Source organism: Merops nubicus, unplaced genomic scaffold (assembly GCF_000691845.1).
Source record: "Merops nubicus isolate BGI_N331 unplaced genomic scaffold, ASM69184v1 scaffold7372, whole genome shotgun sequence".
In the NCBI taxonomy this organism is placed as follows: Eukaryota; Metazoa; Chordata; class Aves; order Coraciiformes; family Meropidae; genus Merops; species Merops nubicus.
The window spans coordinates 57,217-74,408 of record NW_008595550.1 but is presented as its reverse complement, the minus strand read 5'-3'; the positions used below and the strand labels follow the sequence as shown (position 1 = coordinate 74,408).

General features: G+C 46.0%; 1 protein-coding gene across 1 annotated transcript; it reads right to left on the bottom strand.

The window, feature by feature from the left end:
• Positions 1 to 266: 266 nt before the first annotated feature.
• AQP3 (aquaporin 3 (Gill blood group)) lies at positions 267 to 13,347 on the bottom strand. Its single transcript, XM_008936078.1, has 6 exons — positions 13,166 to 13,347; positions 4,459 to 4,585; positions 4,154 to 4,291; positions 2,581 to 2,699; positions 1,270 to 1,487; positions 267 to 567 (listed from the first exon to the last, which is right to left on the bottom strand). The coding sequence occupies exons 1-6, from the start codon at positions 13,271 to 13,273 to the stop codon at positions 399 to 401; spliced, it is 879 nt and encodes a 292-aa protein (XP_008934326.1). The 5' UTR covers positions 13,274 to 13,347; the 3' UTR covers positions 267 to 398.
• Positions 13,348 to 17,192: the final 3,845 nt, after the last annotated feature.

Here is a 17,192-nt window from a genome sequence, read left to right as displayed (position 1 = left end):
TACAGACATTTGGAGGGAAGCAGCTTGCCAAGCTCACAGGCAAGACCAGCAACACAGCTCAAAAGAGCTCCAGATTCCTTAACAACTGGCTCATGCTAGAGGTGTTGGACAGCAATGCCCACTTTTCTCCTGACTTCTACAGTCCTCAAGCCCCTTCTACCAGGGAAAGATTACATGGTACAGCATTTGGGGAAAGACTCACAAGGAAATGCCTAAAGCAAATATATCAGGGACATACACCAAAAAGAAAGGGAGGGGGAGGGGAGAAGAATAGAATATCTCAAGGCAGGAAAAAAAGCTCTTCCTGTTGTTCTTGAAGCTCTTCTTAACTCCTCCCTCCTCTTTGCCAGCTGCAGTCCTGAGTAATGAATGTCTGCCAGAACTAAGTGGCAGCTTCCTTAGACCCGTTCCTTGTGCTTCACATTAGCCAGCTTGACTGTTTCCTGCTCAGAGGCAGGTGGAGAAGGCTCGTCGTGACATCCAATCATCAGCTGATAGACTATCACTCCTGCAACAGCTCCAAGGAAAGGGGCAACGATTGGCACCCACCACCACTGCTTACCGGTCCTGGAAAATAAAAAAGTGCACAAGGTAAGAGTTGCAGCCTAAACATTAGGATATTATCTGGAACAGGGCAAGATCTGGTCATCTTCAAACATCACGATTGACTTGCTAAAGACAACAGCACCCACATGTTCACAACATCCAAGACAGAGTTTACCCTCCATGGCAGGTTCAGGTGACAAGCAATTCAGAATAGTTAGTTTCAGGACTTGCAAGACTGTCTCTCCACCAAGAAAGGAGAGAAGCTGTTGCAATGACTGAACTAGATGCCTTGACTTCCCTCTCACTGCTTTCAGAAAAGCAGCCCTTGATGGCATGTAGCCCACATTGCTCAAGGATCTTTCATCTCCAGGAGCAACAACAAAATCCAAGTATAACAAACACCCTCCACTTTCTACCACAAAAAAAAAAGAAGTAATAGTCTTATGTTCAAGGTGCACCCGAACTTCTCATGGATGCTCCTAAATTTCCTCCTTGATACCAAGGTTAGGTCACTTGCTCTCACCACTGGAAACTGACGAGCTTCTATGTTTCCTTTTAAGTCAGAGCAAAGAAAACACTCTTAAAAACATTTATACTCTCCGAAGATAACCTCATGGGTGCTAAGATTTTTTTATAGCACCAGAGCTACCACTTACTTGGACTCATAATTTATATTTTTTTTTTCCCCCTGGATGCACAAGGTTTTCTTTGGCAAGCACTTACCAGAACACTTCAGTGCCCCAGCCAGCAATGGCTGTGAAGAGACGGGGCCCAAAGTCTCTGGCAGGGTTGACAGCATAGCCAGAGTTGAAGCCCATGGAGGTTCCAATAACAAGGACAACAAAGCCAACTGTGAAAGCCTCCAGCCCCGTGGGGACAGGGTTGTTGTAGGGATCGACAATAGCCAAGACACAAACAATCAGGGAAGCAGTGCCAATGAACTGGGGAGAGAAGGGGGAAAAAAAGTAGTTGAAAGATTAATCTCTCTTAAATTCCCAAGTTATTTAACTCATCTGAAGTGCCATATATTTAGGACTTGTTCTTTTAACTGGAAGAGCTGCACTAAGTCATTCCATGGCATTATCAGACCGCAGTAAAGTGAGCGCCCATGGGAATGGGAGAGTGGAATCTGCTCCTCCTGGCTGCACACAGGCTCGATCAAGCCCATACCTTTTTCCTTACCCCAGACAAGTTATGAATAACTGAATAGCCAGAATCAGAGAATGGTGAAGTTTGGAAGAGACCATGTCAAGATCATTTAGTCCCAACCTCTGCTAAAGAATGTTCACCCAAAGGAGATTGAAGAGAATCATGTCCAGGTAGGTTTTGACTGTCTCCAGAGGAGACTTTACAGTCTCTCTGGGTAGCTTGTTCCACTGCACTGTCACTCTTAGAGGAAAAAAATGGTTTCACCACTTGTCCTTTCACTGGGCACCACTGAAATGAGTCTGGCCTCATCCACCCTTCGGATATTTTCAAACATTGCTAAGATCCCCTCTCAGCTTTCTCTTCTCCAGGCTAAACAGCCTCAGGTTTCTCAGGCTTTACTCAGACAGATGCTCCAGTCCCCTCAACCTCTTCATAGCCCTCTGCTACTGGGTGGATGCTGTCCCTTTATGGCTGATGGCAGCTTTGTGGAGGAGACAGTCACCTCCTACACCAGCCACCACCCCACACTCAGCTGAACTCTGGGCTGTGCAACAGCCACAGTAGCACAGTGTGAGTGAGGAAGAGTCATCCTTACTTATGCTATGGCTCTTCAGGGGCTAAGAGGACACTGTATCCTTTTCACTGGTGTCTTGGCCAGTGCTGTACCACTGTTTAATCCCCTTAACACAAGCCTTTGTGCTGGAAGGGTCCTTTCTGGCTCTGTTCTTCGTATGGACTAGTGAGATACATGAGACAGGTCTAAGAACGTTTCTAGATATCTTTTTTTTTTTTATAAATTTCAATTCATTCTCTAACTGAAAGGCCCAGAACTACCCCAGAAGATTCCTTCTCAAATGCACCTTCATCCTCCCAACACCATCTTACCTGATCAAAGAATCCATTCACAATGTTCAGATGCTGAGAGGGGTAGGTGGCAAAGATACCAGCAGTGGCATTCTGGCCTGTTACATACAGCTGGTTACTGCCAAAAGCCCAGATGGCATCTAGGGGAGAGAGAGCAAGGGGAAAGGTAAAAAAGGTAGAGAGGTCAGTCATTTTCCAACACGCATCAGAGAGAAGGACCCTGCTTGGAAGATGACTAAAGCATAGTCTACACAGAACCATGAATATTGAGACAGAATTCCCTGAGCTATGTGTTGCAAAATCACTTGCTGTAGAGCAACCACTCATTTGGAAAACTTAGGGCAGGATCCACCACAGCATTTCATTAGTCCAGATCAGATGCAGATGGTCAGAGTCCCTGTTTCTAATATTTCTTGTTTACCAGGAGATACAGCCAAAAAGTAACACTAAGGTGGCTCTAAATCTCTCCCAGAGGCACCCAAATGCCTGTGTTGTCTGTCTTTGTGTCAAGACATGAAACAGTGCTATTAATCTATTCTGCAGCAAACAGGATTTGGGCTGTCTTATTTGCATTTTCCTTTAAGCCAACACACAATTAGTTCCACCTCTCAGGGTTGTCTTGTAAAGCAACCAGCCCCTTGCCTACCACTATGTAGAAGCTGGGTAACTAACCTAGGTAGGTGGGCTGTCTAAATTCTCTCCATGGTCAGTGGAGAGAAAAACAGATGCTTCTGAAGATAGCTCTTCAACAGTCTAGGCAGCTAAGGTGAGATTAACTCTTTTCTGAAGAGGAGACTTCAGCCCACCAGCTAGAAAGGTAACAGGTGTTGAACTAGAGTGCTGATGTTTACAGAGATACAGGTAGGTCCCCCTGCTTCTTTCTAAAGTGAGAAGTAGTTGATGCTAGTGCTTGGGTGGCAGTCTCCTCCCTTCGGGTGGAAGCTACAGTGACCCAGGTGTTCTATGCAGCTACAGGGAACACTGCTCTTGCTGCCAGAAACAGCCATCAGGAGACAAAATCCAAGGCAAAATGTCACCCTTGGTATTTTATGAAGAGCAATTTCCAGCACAAACAGTCAGTTCTTGCCCACTGAATATTGCCTGTAATGAGGAACGCTACTCAGGAAGGAGGAACTCGATTTCTGGAATGTTTTCCAAGGCACATAATCACCCTAAGGGCAGCAAAAACTGTCAGGAGCCCCATGGTCTGGAAGTTAGCATGAGATAATGCAGAAGACATCCATGGCAAAATCTTTAATCTTTTTAAGCCAAGAGGTGTGAAATGGCCTTAGAACAGCACACAGAAAAAGTCTCCCTCTAGTTTTTCACTGTTTTTTCTGAAAGATCTGTTTTAGTTCAGACAGTAGGTACAAGAGGGACCATCCAGTTGTCCACTGATCATTACTCAAGGACAAAGGCATGAACCCATCATCATAAGAACAGGAAAGCCTTCCCAGAAATGCAATAAGGAGGTTTCTCAGATCTCTGCTCTACAAGAAAATGCTTGTCTCCAACTTGGAAACCAGACTCCCTGCAGTGAGTCGTGAAGAGCAGTAGCCTCACCCCAAAAAACACACAAGGTTTCTGCACTTACCATAGTACAGCCCGAAGACTATGCCAGCTCCAAGGAAAGCCCCCAGGGTTTGTGCCAAGGCATAAATCGGTAGCTTGATCCAGGGCTCCCGGGCCAAGAAGCACATGGCAAAAGTGACAGCTGGGTTCAAGTGTCCACCTGCAGAGAGGCTGACGGTTAGTGTACTTTTACAGGCAGAACATGGGTCCCAGAGATGAGCCAAGGGACACTGGCTTCCACACCAGTGCCCCGCAGGACACAGGCAGCCATCTAGGCCCACACAGCTGTGACAAGTGGAGCCCAGCCCACGCAGAACCACAGCCTACCTGACACCTGTCCTGCGATCAGGATGCCGAGTGTCACAGCAAAGCCAAAGGCCAGGTTGACAGTCAGGAAACCTCCATGAGTGCCTCTGCTGAGCACAATCTGTGCAACGGAGCCACAGCCAAACAGCTAGGAGGAGAAAAAGGGATTGAAATTACCCTCTCTGTTTCACATGGGAGCCAGCAGCTGACCAATGCCTGCAACTGCTCCGTACCCTCACGGCCCACCCGGGACTCAGAGCTTTCAAAGCTTCAACCTTTGGTCACAGAATCCAGGCGTTAACCCAAGGAAGAGCAGAGAAAGACAAAGGACACAGAACAAGCCTTTCTCCTGGCAGACGCAATAGAAAGAGGGTCAAAATCAAAAGCAAGATTGGACCACAGAAGGCTGGAGGTCTTTGTCTAACCATCTAATTTTAAGGTGATAGATGAGAATAATCAGATATAGAGCATCCTGGACCAAAGTATTTATATTGCAACTGTTCAAACAATGGATCTGGGTACTTCAGTGTTAAAAAAGGCTAATTTTTTAACACAGTAGTGCACAAATTGGAAGGGGATAATTCTGCCAATTCCTGGAAATACAGACATGACTGTAGGAGGCCATATGCAGCCTAATGTTCATGGAGCCACTTTTCAGGTGGCACTGGCTGACAGTAAGGGATTGAAGCTGTCTTCTTAAGCCAAGGCACCTGCTTTTGTCCCAGCCCCAAGGTACCCTCTCTGCTGTGGGCCCTCTGAGCACAGCCTACTCCATTCCAAGCCACCCACATCCTTTCTATGGTAAAATGAGGTAAGGAAGGATCAGGGCAACACTGCTGGCCTGTTTCTGCAGCACCAACATGGCAAAGGCACCATCAAGAAAAGTCCATATTCCACAGAAAGCCTGCCACCAGCACAGCCAGAGGCTTGGCCTTCTGTTCAAGATCAGGGGTGCACCAAGCATTTTGAGGGACACAAGCTGTTTCTGTTGGGTGATCAAGGGCATTTCCTAGTAGCAAAGGAAGGCATGTGCTGTTGCTCAAAGGTGTTTGCTCTAAACGAGAGATCCTTCTCTTCCCAACCACATCCAAAACCCATCCTTTCTACACTCATCCTTAACAATCCAAACCAGTTTCCCCTGGCAGTTTGGTTCATCTCTCATCCACCTGAAGGCTTTTGCCTTCTCAAGTCTTTCCACTACCCACGATGTAATTTAAGAAGCCCTAATGCTGATCATCTGTATGTTTTTATCTTCAGTGACTCCACCTAAATTGATTCTTGGTATATACTAGGGGTTATCACATTTGCAAGTACTGACAGTATCCTTAAACTAGGGTAGGGATTACAGCTTGCTCCCAAAATCATCAAATCTAAGTATCAAGGCTTGCCTTATTTCTTCTGACCATATAACCCTTAACGACACACCCACTGAGACCTTCTGCTTCTGTGAACTCCATCATCTCAGAATTACTCAGTTTCCACAGAGGTAGTATCTGCTACTAGAGGACAAGCTACCAAATAGGCACCAAGGCAGCAGGTGTAGCTGTCTTCACCTCTCCTGAAAATACTGGACATGCCCATTGAGCAACAAACAATCCAGATCAGAGGCAAAGCCAAAACACACCTACCTCATCCCCTCCCATCCCCTCGACGACTGATGGATTACTAACAAAGCAAACACTGCACTCAGCTGGCTGGGAAAGGACCGGCCAGGCAGGCTGCAGGCTGGCTCATAAGGTGGACACTGTTACCAAGGTGCCTTTTGACAAGAAGCCAGGTCCTCAACACAGGACCTTGTGTAGGAAGAACAAAGGAACCTGTAGAACTCGTTATTTAATGAAAGAGACAGCCAACACTGCTCTCTAACACTGAGCTACCCAGCTAGGAAACCATGGTAATGAAGACACCCAGGCAAAGGTCTAAAAGATGTCTTCTGTATTGTGCAACAAATAGAGCCATCATTTGCAGCTATGCCCAAACCACTGTGGAGACTGTAGCACCAACTGAGCAAATAAATACTGGCTAATGACCAATGTGATATCCATTCCTCCCCTGACCCCACAAGAGCCCCAGCATGCTTTAGACAGAACTTTGGAGACAGTACTTGGTCATGGTGTTTGCCTCTCTAAGGCCACAGAGCACACCAGTCTGACCAGGGTGGGGACTAGCCCACAAAAAGCTGCACTGGGCATCTGAGTTTGGCAGGGTTGACCCCAGGTTATTCCTAGTGATTAAGGTATTTGTGTTATTTACTCTGAAGGAACTTGCAGTTCTGCAAGTGGATGGTGGTTGGCTCATTAGCCACATACCTTTTGGTTGCAGAAACCGCAGAGTAAAGGTTTTTTCCCCCCCCTCAACTTCCCTGTTCACCCACAAAGGTCTTCCCTTAACCTGGAGAAATGCCAGAGGTTATTCCCCATCCTCCTCTCCCTCATCCTACACCTGGCAACAGCTCTCCAGCTTTTCCTCAGAAGAGTCTATGGCCCGTGCAAAACCACCCTGAAGCCACTCCACGGGAGCACTACAATTATTTATCAGATGAGCCCTGAGCACTATTTGGCTTAATTCAGCATAGCAGTAGAAAACAACTCTCAGCAGATAAAAAGAGTAAGGTGATACTTTGGGACAGGTTTGAACTTTGATACACATGTGCCATTCCATACTGCACCAGCAGAGTCCACCAAGCGTGAATGTATATTCTGATGCACGACATCCATCCATGTCCTTTGGCTTTTACAAGGCAGTTCACACCTTGCTCATTTGTGCTTTTGTGGCAAGTGGCTTGACATCACATGGATTTGCTGTGGTAGTGGCTTTTACAATTTTTAATTCCACCATTCTCCCTTCTTCTATTTGGCAGTTTTCCTTCCAATTCCTTTTCCTGGGCCATATGAAACAGAAGACCCCCAACATCCATTTTTTAAGTCTTCCTTTCCCAATGCTTGCAGAGAAGCATTTAGGAGATGCTAGCTTGAGTTGAAAGATAACAAAGGTCAAATAAAAGCAATTCAGCAGTGGCTTCTAAGCCCATGCAAAGGGTGGAAAAGTCCTAAGGCAATATGTATCACTATGGTCAGGAGACAATGGTGTACAGCCTAGGGGGGGTGAGGACACTATTCTCTTGATTTTAACAACCTGCCTCCAATACTCTTTTTGTTAAAAAAAAAAAAAAAAAAAAATTACTGGAAGAACATCTCAGCCAAAAGTTTAGCACCCATGTGCAGCAGCCAACTGTTATACACCCATGATCCACTAGTCAAGTTCAAAGGCAGCTTTAAAATGCTAATAAAATGATTGCAACAAAACATTACTCCAATGTATTAAAACTGCTCTCCTAGGAACTGAGGTCAATGCACCTATTAACCAGGTTAATGGAAGCCTACTCCCTGATTTCATCTTACTGGCTGCAGAAGATCTAATGGCTTTTCTTGCCAACTGGTAGGCTTCTCACTTCATATGAGCTGATCCAACTCCTTGCACTGCAAAAAATAACAAAATCAATGTTCTGTACTTGAGCATGTTCAAAGGTGGGGGACTGACAAGTTCCAGAGCCTGTGCAAGGGAGAGGCCAGCCAGGAGGGGCAACAGCCACACCAGGAAAAGGTAGCAGGTTGCTGGATGAAACTTCATAGTCAGGGAAACCCTGAACTCCCTGTGTCCCAGGCATGTTTGGAGAATGGCCATTTGGCTTTATCTCTCAAGCTAAAAGCACCCTGTCTCAATGGCTGGACACAAAAAAAGTCCCAGAGCCAGTCCAGGCTCATAGGAAAGGACCTTGGTAGGAAAAAAAAAAAATAAAATAAAAAATTGAAGAAGCTACTGAAGAAGCAAGGCCACCTGAGTTTATAGGCAGATCTTGTGAAAAGCAGCTCCGTACATGAGCTCAGGAGCAAGGCAGTGCTTGGCACTCTCCTGCACAACAGCTTCCTGCCACCTCTTCTCTTTGCTGGTGCTTGTGCACACCTTTAGATGCAACACGGAAGGCCCAGATGCATATGCTCTTGGACTTCAGACAGACTAAAACAAGATGGGAAAGTTTTGCTGGTGTAGCCCAGGAGCACTATTACCTGAATTACAACTTTCCTCCTCAGCCAGAAAAACTAGGGATTAGGCAAGTAGCTTGCTGTAAAACTACCCTAACCACCTCAATTCCCGTGGCTGAGAAAGGCTGCTCAGCCCTTGTTGTCCTCTGGTAAGTGGGAACGGTGCCAGAAAGGCAGTCAGACCATGGGTCCACTCTGAAGGAAGAGACCCTGAGACACTGATAGAAGATTTAACGCATTAGACACACAAAGGGACACCTCTCTTCCTATTGGAGTGAAACTCAGGACTATCCTACAGTCCATCCAAGGGGGCAGGCTGGCAGGGGAGGCAGGGACAGAGGACTAGCACTTTACAACCTCTTCAAAACAACCTCCCAATTCATTTTCTACAGATCAAAGTGAGAAGGGGTTAAATGCACTGTAAGTCTCCCCCATGGCCTCTTGCTGCCCTCCCCAAGAAGCAGGACCCAGCCAGGTAGATCCATGCCCATTGGCTTTTCTGTTCAAGCAACATGCAGAGATCTTCCCTAGCTCCATGGCCCACCCAGTCAGGATGACCACCACCAGCCACAACGACAATGTAAGGAGCACCATCATTTTTGGCTTTCCTCAAAGCATCTCTCAAACAAACAGACTGGTCACCATTTACAATTTGAAAACTGAGCAGAAACATTAGACCCCAGAGTCTGGCTTCTTGTCCAGCATGGCAGGACAGGCTTGACAGAAGTAGTCCTATGGGAAAGGGCAGGAGCAGATGATCTTTGTGCACCACAAACTGTCCCAGAGCAAGGTGGGGCTGCAGGACTCGGGTCTAAGGAAAGTTGAACCACACACATATCAATGGAGACACAAGCAGCACTCCGCACAAAAAAAAAAAACTGACCAAGCCCCAGCAGAGGATTTAGGTAGTAGAGAGGAAATTCACTATTTTAGCTTGTTCACACAAACACACAGAAGTAAAAACACCTATTCTGATATCCCTGGTGTCCCTTCAATCAGGAGGCAGTTACCAGCCAACCGCAGAGTAAAGGCAGCTCTGATTGAAAAGCAATTAGGAATCATTTTGTTCTTTCTTTGTGCCTTAACAGAAGTGAATCATAGTTAGTCCTTCTTGGAAATTAATTATAAACACCAAGTTACTTCTGCAAATCTGAAAACCAAACAGAGCTAGCTTTGGTATTTAGAGCCATCAGAACAAGGCAAACAGACCGAGCCTTTAAGGGAGGCACAGCAGCTCTGATTGAAAAGCAATTAGGAATCATTTTGTTCTTTCTTTGTGCCTTAACAGAAGTGAATCATAGTTAGTCCTTCTTGGAAATTAATTATAAACACCAAGTTACTTCTGCAAATCTGAAAACCAAACAGAGCTAGCTTTGGTATTTAGAGCCATCAGAACAAGGCAAACAGACCGAGCCTTTAAGGGAGGCACAGAGCCCTGCCACTGGAAATCTGGCTTTAGTAAGTTGCTACAGTAATAATGCAAACAGCAAGTGACTTGGAAAATGCTTTCAGCATTTGCATTGTTTAACTGTTGCCAGCAAGTGTTGCTTCCAACACAGGTATAGAATGCAAACCTAAAGTGCCACTCAGAAAGTGCTTTTTGAAGGGGAGGAAAAAGTTGTCTTAATTGCCAAAGGTAGAACCAACACTACTATTCATGTAACAGTAAGAACACCACCCACAAACTAAAACCACAAGAGCAAGGTGTTGCACACGGCAAAAAGAGCTTGCCAGCATAGAGCACCTCACCTTGGCACTATTCAGGGCTTAGCTGCCTCCGTTGGATTAATTTTTTTTGTCCTAAAAAAAAAGCACTGTTTTAACGCTTACTATCTTTACAACCCCCTTAAAAACAATTAAAAATAAAATCAAGGACTAGGTTAGTTCTTACAGGCAAAGAGTTTTCAGGTGTTTGAAATAGTTTTGCTCTAGAACAGTTTGAGAGCACTTCGGTTGTTATGCAAGTGAAAAGGAGGAGGGAAGAAGCCAAAGCCATGCCAATATCTGTGGTGGGACAAGTTTTACATTACACAGTGAAGTTTAAAGCTTTAAACAGTCTCCTTCCCTTTGGGCTCAGGAAGTTGATTTCTGTGTGAATATCAAACCCAAAATTCATTCCCAATTTTTTTCTAGACACATACTTGTGCTTGGTCAGCCCAACCTCCCCTGAAGACCATTTCATGGATCTCTAGTCTTTCCTCAGGTATTTGATTGTCTGAAGGGATGTTTACTCAGCTCAGATGCAGCTAAATGCATACACACTCAGCTCAGCCTGCTGAAGAGGTGAGCAGCAGGGACCTTTGCAAGGTAGAGAAATACAATCTTCTGCAGCTATCCAACTCAAATACTATCCAGACCATCTAAAAGGGGAATAAACTTGTCTTCAAGGCCCTGTTTCAGGCAGGTGATGTAATAAAAGATGCAAAGGAATGGGTGTGGTAGGGAGCAAAAATGAAATTTTTTTATAGTAAAATAAATAAAAACTGAGTGTAATTTCATTAAGAACAACAGACCGGGACAGCTCCAACACAGAAAAGAACTGACATCCAGCAGAACAATATTACAGGCGTGCTGCCCTGGAACCCGTTTCCCTCTCTCTGTAGCCCGATTTTGGCTGCTGACAACCCAGGAGTGTTCACTGTATTTGGAACTAGCCCACTAGCCCACACCATCTTCTCCCAGATGGACAGAGTGTATCTGCAATCCTCCATCTGCAATCCAAACTGCAGAGTTTCTGCAGGAGATCCTAGTCAACTTCCACAAGACCTACAAGATGGAGTTGAGTGTACCACTAACACCAGCGTATTCTTTGGCACAACAGCCCAGGAACTCCTGAGCAAGGCAAGAGACCTGCTTGTACACTTTGAACCACACTTTAACTACAGCGGGTGAGGTTCTCTTGAGGGCAACGCATGTGTTGGCCACTTCTCCCAATGCAGCATCCAGCCTGGCTGACAGGTGTCCATTACCACTATTGGTATGATTTGGGTTATGATTTTGGACCAAACCTTCCTCTGGCTCTGAGCATCTCCCAGCTCCTCTCTGCCCTGGAGAGGCAAGGCTTTGAAAAGTAGTCTCTGTTGTGCCAATTAACACAGTCAGAAGAAGAAATTGTATTTTTTGGATCATGAACACTTCTGAAAGCTCAGATCTACATGGCTAAAGGCTTGCCTTGTTCTTAGCAATACTAACTTGGCTAGCAGGAAACATTCTTCCACCTTACAAGTCTTACCTTTCTTCAATTCTGAGACTAACTGCAGTAATTTTCTACCTGTTAATCACTTTCCTATCAGCTTCTACCCACCTTAATTCCAAATAAGCCTTCCCTGAAAAACCAACAGGGCTTATTTGCAAAAGACCAAAGCTACTTCACTCTGAAGATAAAGACATTGCAGTTTGTGAAGCTGCATTCTTTCAAGTGTGGTAGCATTTTACAGGATTTCAGCAAAGTCCTCCATCCTGCCACACAACACTCAATAGCCCTCTCTTCCTCATCAAAAAATAATCTTATTTATGAAAACATAAAATTGTGTCAGTCCTTTTGTGTTGTTCCCCAGGTGCACGTGCAGTTTCATCAAGCTTCACCTGCTTTTGCTTTCACCTCCTCCAACCACTAGATTTCTCCCCAAACAGTTCTGCCACCAGTTACCAAGAGGTGTAAACCCACAGTCATTCCACTGAAATCTGCAGGTTTGCTCTAGATTTACACCGCTTCAGCAGAGCTTTCCCTTGAAGGTATTCACTGTGTGAACACCAACTAGTTTCTGCTGCAATATCAGCACACCAAACCCATGGCCCATTGGGCAGTGCTGTATTACCAGATGCCCAAAGCCAGATAAGCCTGTCCCAGTTTTGCCACACCAGTATTAGCTCCCCACTCCTCACACACAACTTCTTTAGCTGTTCATATCTGCCGTTGGCCTCGAAGCAAGCCAGGGCCACTCAGAACATCTGCAAACTAGCTCCCTTACACAGATACCTTCCCCGCTTTGCCCCTTATACCCCATTTCTTCAGAAACTGAGCGCTAAAACAGGCAGAAGAGTTTTGTTGCTGTTCACCACTTAAAAACACATTGTCTGACAGATCGGTGCTGTCGCACACGTGATGAGTGCAGGGTCCCGATCGGCAGCCAGCACGGGCTGTGCCCCGTCGTGCAGCCTTGCTGATAAGACCCTGGAGAACCTGCTGCCAACAGCAAAAAAACTCTGCAACTATTTAAATTCCAGACACTTCTTCTCTATAGGATGCACAAGGAAAACAAAGCGAGGTGGGGAAAAAGCTTTCACTTCCCCAAGTGATAATACTTGAAGTATTTCAGTGCCAAGAAAATATTCCAGGGCAGACAAAAAGGAAGTTTTGCATGATCTCTAGCAAAACACTTGCTGCTTACATGGAGACATTTTGCTCCCTGCACTTTGCAGATAGAAAAAAAAAGCAGTCAATCACCCAACAAGGTCTACAGAGCCCCAACTTAGCCACCAACCCCAAAGCTCAGCCTAACGCAACTTCCATTAATTCTTTTCCTGTGAGTAGGAACTTCTCCTCTAGTCTCTTTGTGGCAGGTTACACCAGAGCAGGGCTCATTCACAGTGCAAACTCTGGCAACAGCACAGCCCCTTCACCAGGACCGTTCCCCCCACACCCAGGGCTTAGAGAGCATCCCCACACCACAGCACAGACTCACCACCAGGATCAGTGTCCCCAGGCACTCAGCCAGTGCTTGCCGCACTAATTTGTTTCTGATCCTTAGGTGCTCCTCAATAGTAGCAAGAATGTCCTTTTGCCTCCCCATCACAGCAGAGGTGCCCTTCAAGTGGAGTCAGGGAGAAAGCAGTAGCAGGCAAAGCCTCAGCAAGGTTTCTTCCCTACCACAGCTGCCTTTGCTTATAAATAAGTTCTGCGATGCCTGACACACCTCCTGGGTGACCACACCCCTTCCACCCCCTCTTCAAATTCAACTTTTTTTTTTCTTTTTTTTTTTTTTTCTTTTCAGCATGAGACAGAGTGGGTGGTTTTCTTCATTTTCTTTATTGTTCACAGAGGTGAATAAAAGACTCAGGAGTTTCAGAAGAAGGAGGAATTAAACATGGCAAAGATGTCCTGCTCAAACACTTGCTGTTTTCATCACTTACCAACTAAACCATCTTCAGCTGGAGAACTAAAAGCTAAATGAATGGAATGAGCAGTGTCTTAACCCACTTGTGTGAGCATGGCACCCTGCTTTCAGCTCTCTTTCACTCTTAAGCTTCTGAAAGATGACAAAGTGATGAGTGCTCCTATGCTGATTGAAAGGTTGTAGGTGATTTTGCAGCAAAATTGTGGGGCACAATGTTTTGATCCCCCACCCCTTTACCACAGGCTGAGACCAGGGCACCTCGTAACTCCAGCAATTACCCAGCTGAAGCTTGTATCACAAAGCAAAACCAGAGCTCTCACCGTTAAAAACTGCATTTAGGTCCAAGCTCTCGTCTATTGTTACAGTTTATCTCCTGTGTTTTGGGAGAGTGTGTGGAGCTCGGTCCCCTTGAAAGCTGTGAAGAAAAGCCATGAGAGATCCCCAGTGCAGAGCCAGGCTCCATCATAGGACCTTCATGAGGAGCCCACGGACTCACTGAGCCTCACAGGAAGCAACCCTTGCTGTCTGTCCATCCTCAGTAAGGTCCTGTATCACCCTGGGCCAATTCTGTGAGACGTGCAGAATGAAAGCTGTCCCAGTCCGTACCATCTGGGGTGAAGCCTGCTAATAGGGCACATGCCACTTGTGGCATCTGGTTTCTGTTAAGTGAGTAGTAAAAATTCCCTGGGCTTCTTGACTCACCAGGGCTTGACGCAGAGCAGCAGGGCTGAATTTGCAGGACTGCAGGGGATCCCTTTCCTGGATTTGTTCCCCTGCCTCCTCTGCAAAGCCACAGATGCCCAGATTTTCCTCTTCCCCTTACTTAACCATTAACTTTCCTGTTGAAAAAGCAGAGATTTTTACTGCAGTGGTGAATGGGCCTTTATTTCATACAGAAACTGCAGCCAGCCCAAGGAGCAGAGACAGGAATGTGGTTAAGAAAGCAGTAGAGTGTGAGGAATCAAATGCAGAGAAACATTCAGATCCAAATATAATTACAGTGAACTTTCTTCACTGCTTTGTTTTCCGGCCTGGTCTGGTATCACTAGCATCCATGGGGTCCCCTGAACCACAGCAATCACTCCATCAGCCCCATGCATGTTCCAGCCAGCTGGGGTTTGCAACCAGTGCTCAGGACACTCATTTTTAAACTTATCTCTATATTGCTCCTCTCACCATTTTGCTATGCATCACCCAAGCTGTGGATCCTACACAGCTCCTCCTCTGCCCCACTCCCTCCTGCACACCCCTGTCCTTTGTACTCTGCTCTGTCCTTTCCACCTTGACTTTGTATCAAAGCCATCAAAGCCAGAAATGAAGCTATGTGTTGGGTTTTTACCCTTTTGGCAGTTCCTAAGCTAGGTCTGTGGGCTGTTTTGCCCTTTGATGAACCACGAGAGTGCAGATGCAGTGTTCTGTGGTGTAGGATTATTGAGATTTATTTAGACTGAGCCCTGGATCCTATTCCTTCCCTGGTGGTAGGCATGGGGCCATAAGACCAGAGAGAGACAGGTGGGGAGCAAGATGCATGGGGAGGTGTGATGTCCTCCAGGCAGGTAGGTACATTTCTCCTGTCAGCAGTGTCTCAGACCCTCTGGCTACGAGTTGAGGATACAGACATTTCCTCACAAGTGATGAAGGGAGGGGAGATGTCTCGGCTCCAGGGTTGCTGGAGAATATGCTGGCAACACAAGCATCAAAGCTGGTGCCTGGAAAAGTCTAGACTGACACAAGCCCAAGGATCTGGGGTAGGCGCTCTGACACCAGCTCTGAGACTGACTCACTGCCTGATCCTGAGCAAATCCTTCACCTTTCCACACCTCAGCTTCTCCATCAGTAAATTGGAGAGAGTGACATCTGACTCCCTTCTTGGGGCGTTGTGAGGGTGAATCACTGCAGCCCAAGTTCCAATGACTTAAAGGAACTTATGCAATTGCTTTCCCAACAGGGAGCCATGTTATTATCTAAGAAGGAGCCCAGGGAAGGGACAGTGATGTAACGCTAGAAGAAGCGGAAGATCCTTTCAGAAGCAGTAACTAATCAAAGCATGGGTATGGGTTGAAAGGCCCCAGTGATGGAACTTCTCTGTGTCAAGCCAGGAATTGCCCTGCCAAGACATTGAGCTGGACTGCAGGATAACATAACCTAAGCACAAAACAATGATGTGTGTCACCTGCAATAGGTTTCCAGACAAGTCCATCTCCTGCAGTAAAGGGTGCTCAGGGTATTGGTATCCATCCCGGTCATCAGAAGATGTGCACAGGTCAGTAGGAGTAAAGAAGGAAGGATATAACAGTAAGACTAACAAGGCAGGCTCTTATAGCTGGTGGGCTCTCCAAGTGTTGGGTGGACACAGTGAGATGTCCATGCCTTTGGCATTGCCTCACATGGATGTTCAAAGATGCTCTTTCACAGCACAAAGGCTTGGAGAAGAGAGATTTCCAGACCTCTGCCACAAAATCTCATGCCTGACCTCCTGGTGTATCTTCTTTTAGCCAGTTGTTCCATCATCCAGTGATCCTCCACCTTTACTGGGAAAGGGAATCAGGAAAAGGAAAGGAGACCTGTGTCTTGAAATGGAAACAGATTTAATAAAATTGTAATTTAAAACCCCCTAATATTAATACCAGTACTAATATCAAGTACACAAAGTTATACTCAGCCCTTGTAGTGATGCCAGTCTGTGCAGCCAGCAGCAAACGCTGGATGCCAAGCACAGTGAGCACCACAGCTCCAGTGAAAATGTGATGGTCACAGCACACAGGAGAACAGCCTCGAGAGAATGTTGGGGGAGACCCTCCAGGGGTGGTGGCCATCAAAGATCACAAAATCAAGGCACAGGGGAGAGGAGGGCAGGTGGGGGGGACATGGACAATGTAACGCTTTAATTTATGGAAACTGCTGGTTGCCCAGTGGAAACTCAAAGAGAAAAGGAAGCTCAGCTCAGCAGGGAAATCAGACAATGTGGTTCTTTTGTGCTCCTTCCACAAACCTGAATCTTTTCTTCCAATATCTTCTGGGACCAACAAATATGGCAGTACCTAGGAGGAAACCAAGATATGAACACATCACCTCTGACCATGGTCTGACAGAGCACTTGTCTGTAATGTTCGTCCCTTTCTTATCCCTTTCTCTCCTCAGAGCCATGTAACCTGCCACAAGAAGCTTGCTGTGCTCAGGCTGTTATTTCTAGACAAGATCCAAAACTAACACCCAGGTTCTAAGTTTGCTCTTTGCATTTCAGCCTTGCTTCTTGGCTCCCTCCCTCATCACTCCACTCCAGGGGAAAGACACAGGTGAAATTTTAAAGGAAGAACTGATCTTTGGCTGCTCCCCTTCAGCTGTTTTCTTACTGGCTCTGGTGACACAAAATAAACTCAGGCTCATAAACTCCTTGGCTTCTGCAGAGTGCTGAATCAGCCTCCAGCAATTTATTTTTTTCTATTAAAAACCAAGTTTAACAAAGTAATTGGACTTTTTCTTAAGCAGCTGAATGGATACCTAGACTGATGGGTTCCACATCTTGTCCAGGCCAAACTGATTCACTCATCCCAGGATGGGTGGTGAAATCCAATAGGGAGAAAAGTGTGAATCA

Bases quoted from the DNA above. Each gene is read 5' to 3' on its own strand.
- AQP3 (XM_008936078.1), bottom strand. From the start codon at position 13,273: ATGGGGAGGCAAAAGGACATTCTTGCTACTATTGAGGAGCACCTAAGG. The intron at 4,586-13,165 runs GTGAGTCTGTGC...TTCTCCTCCTAG, and splicing joins TGGGGACACTGATCCTGGTG to CTGTTTGGCTGTGGCTCCGT. The intron at 1,488-2,580 runs GTAAGATGGTGT...TTCTCTCCCCAG, and splicing joins TGAATGGATTCTTTGATCAG to TTCATTGGCACTGCTTCCCT.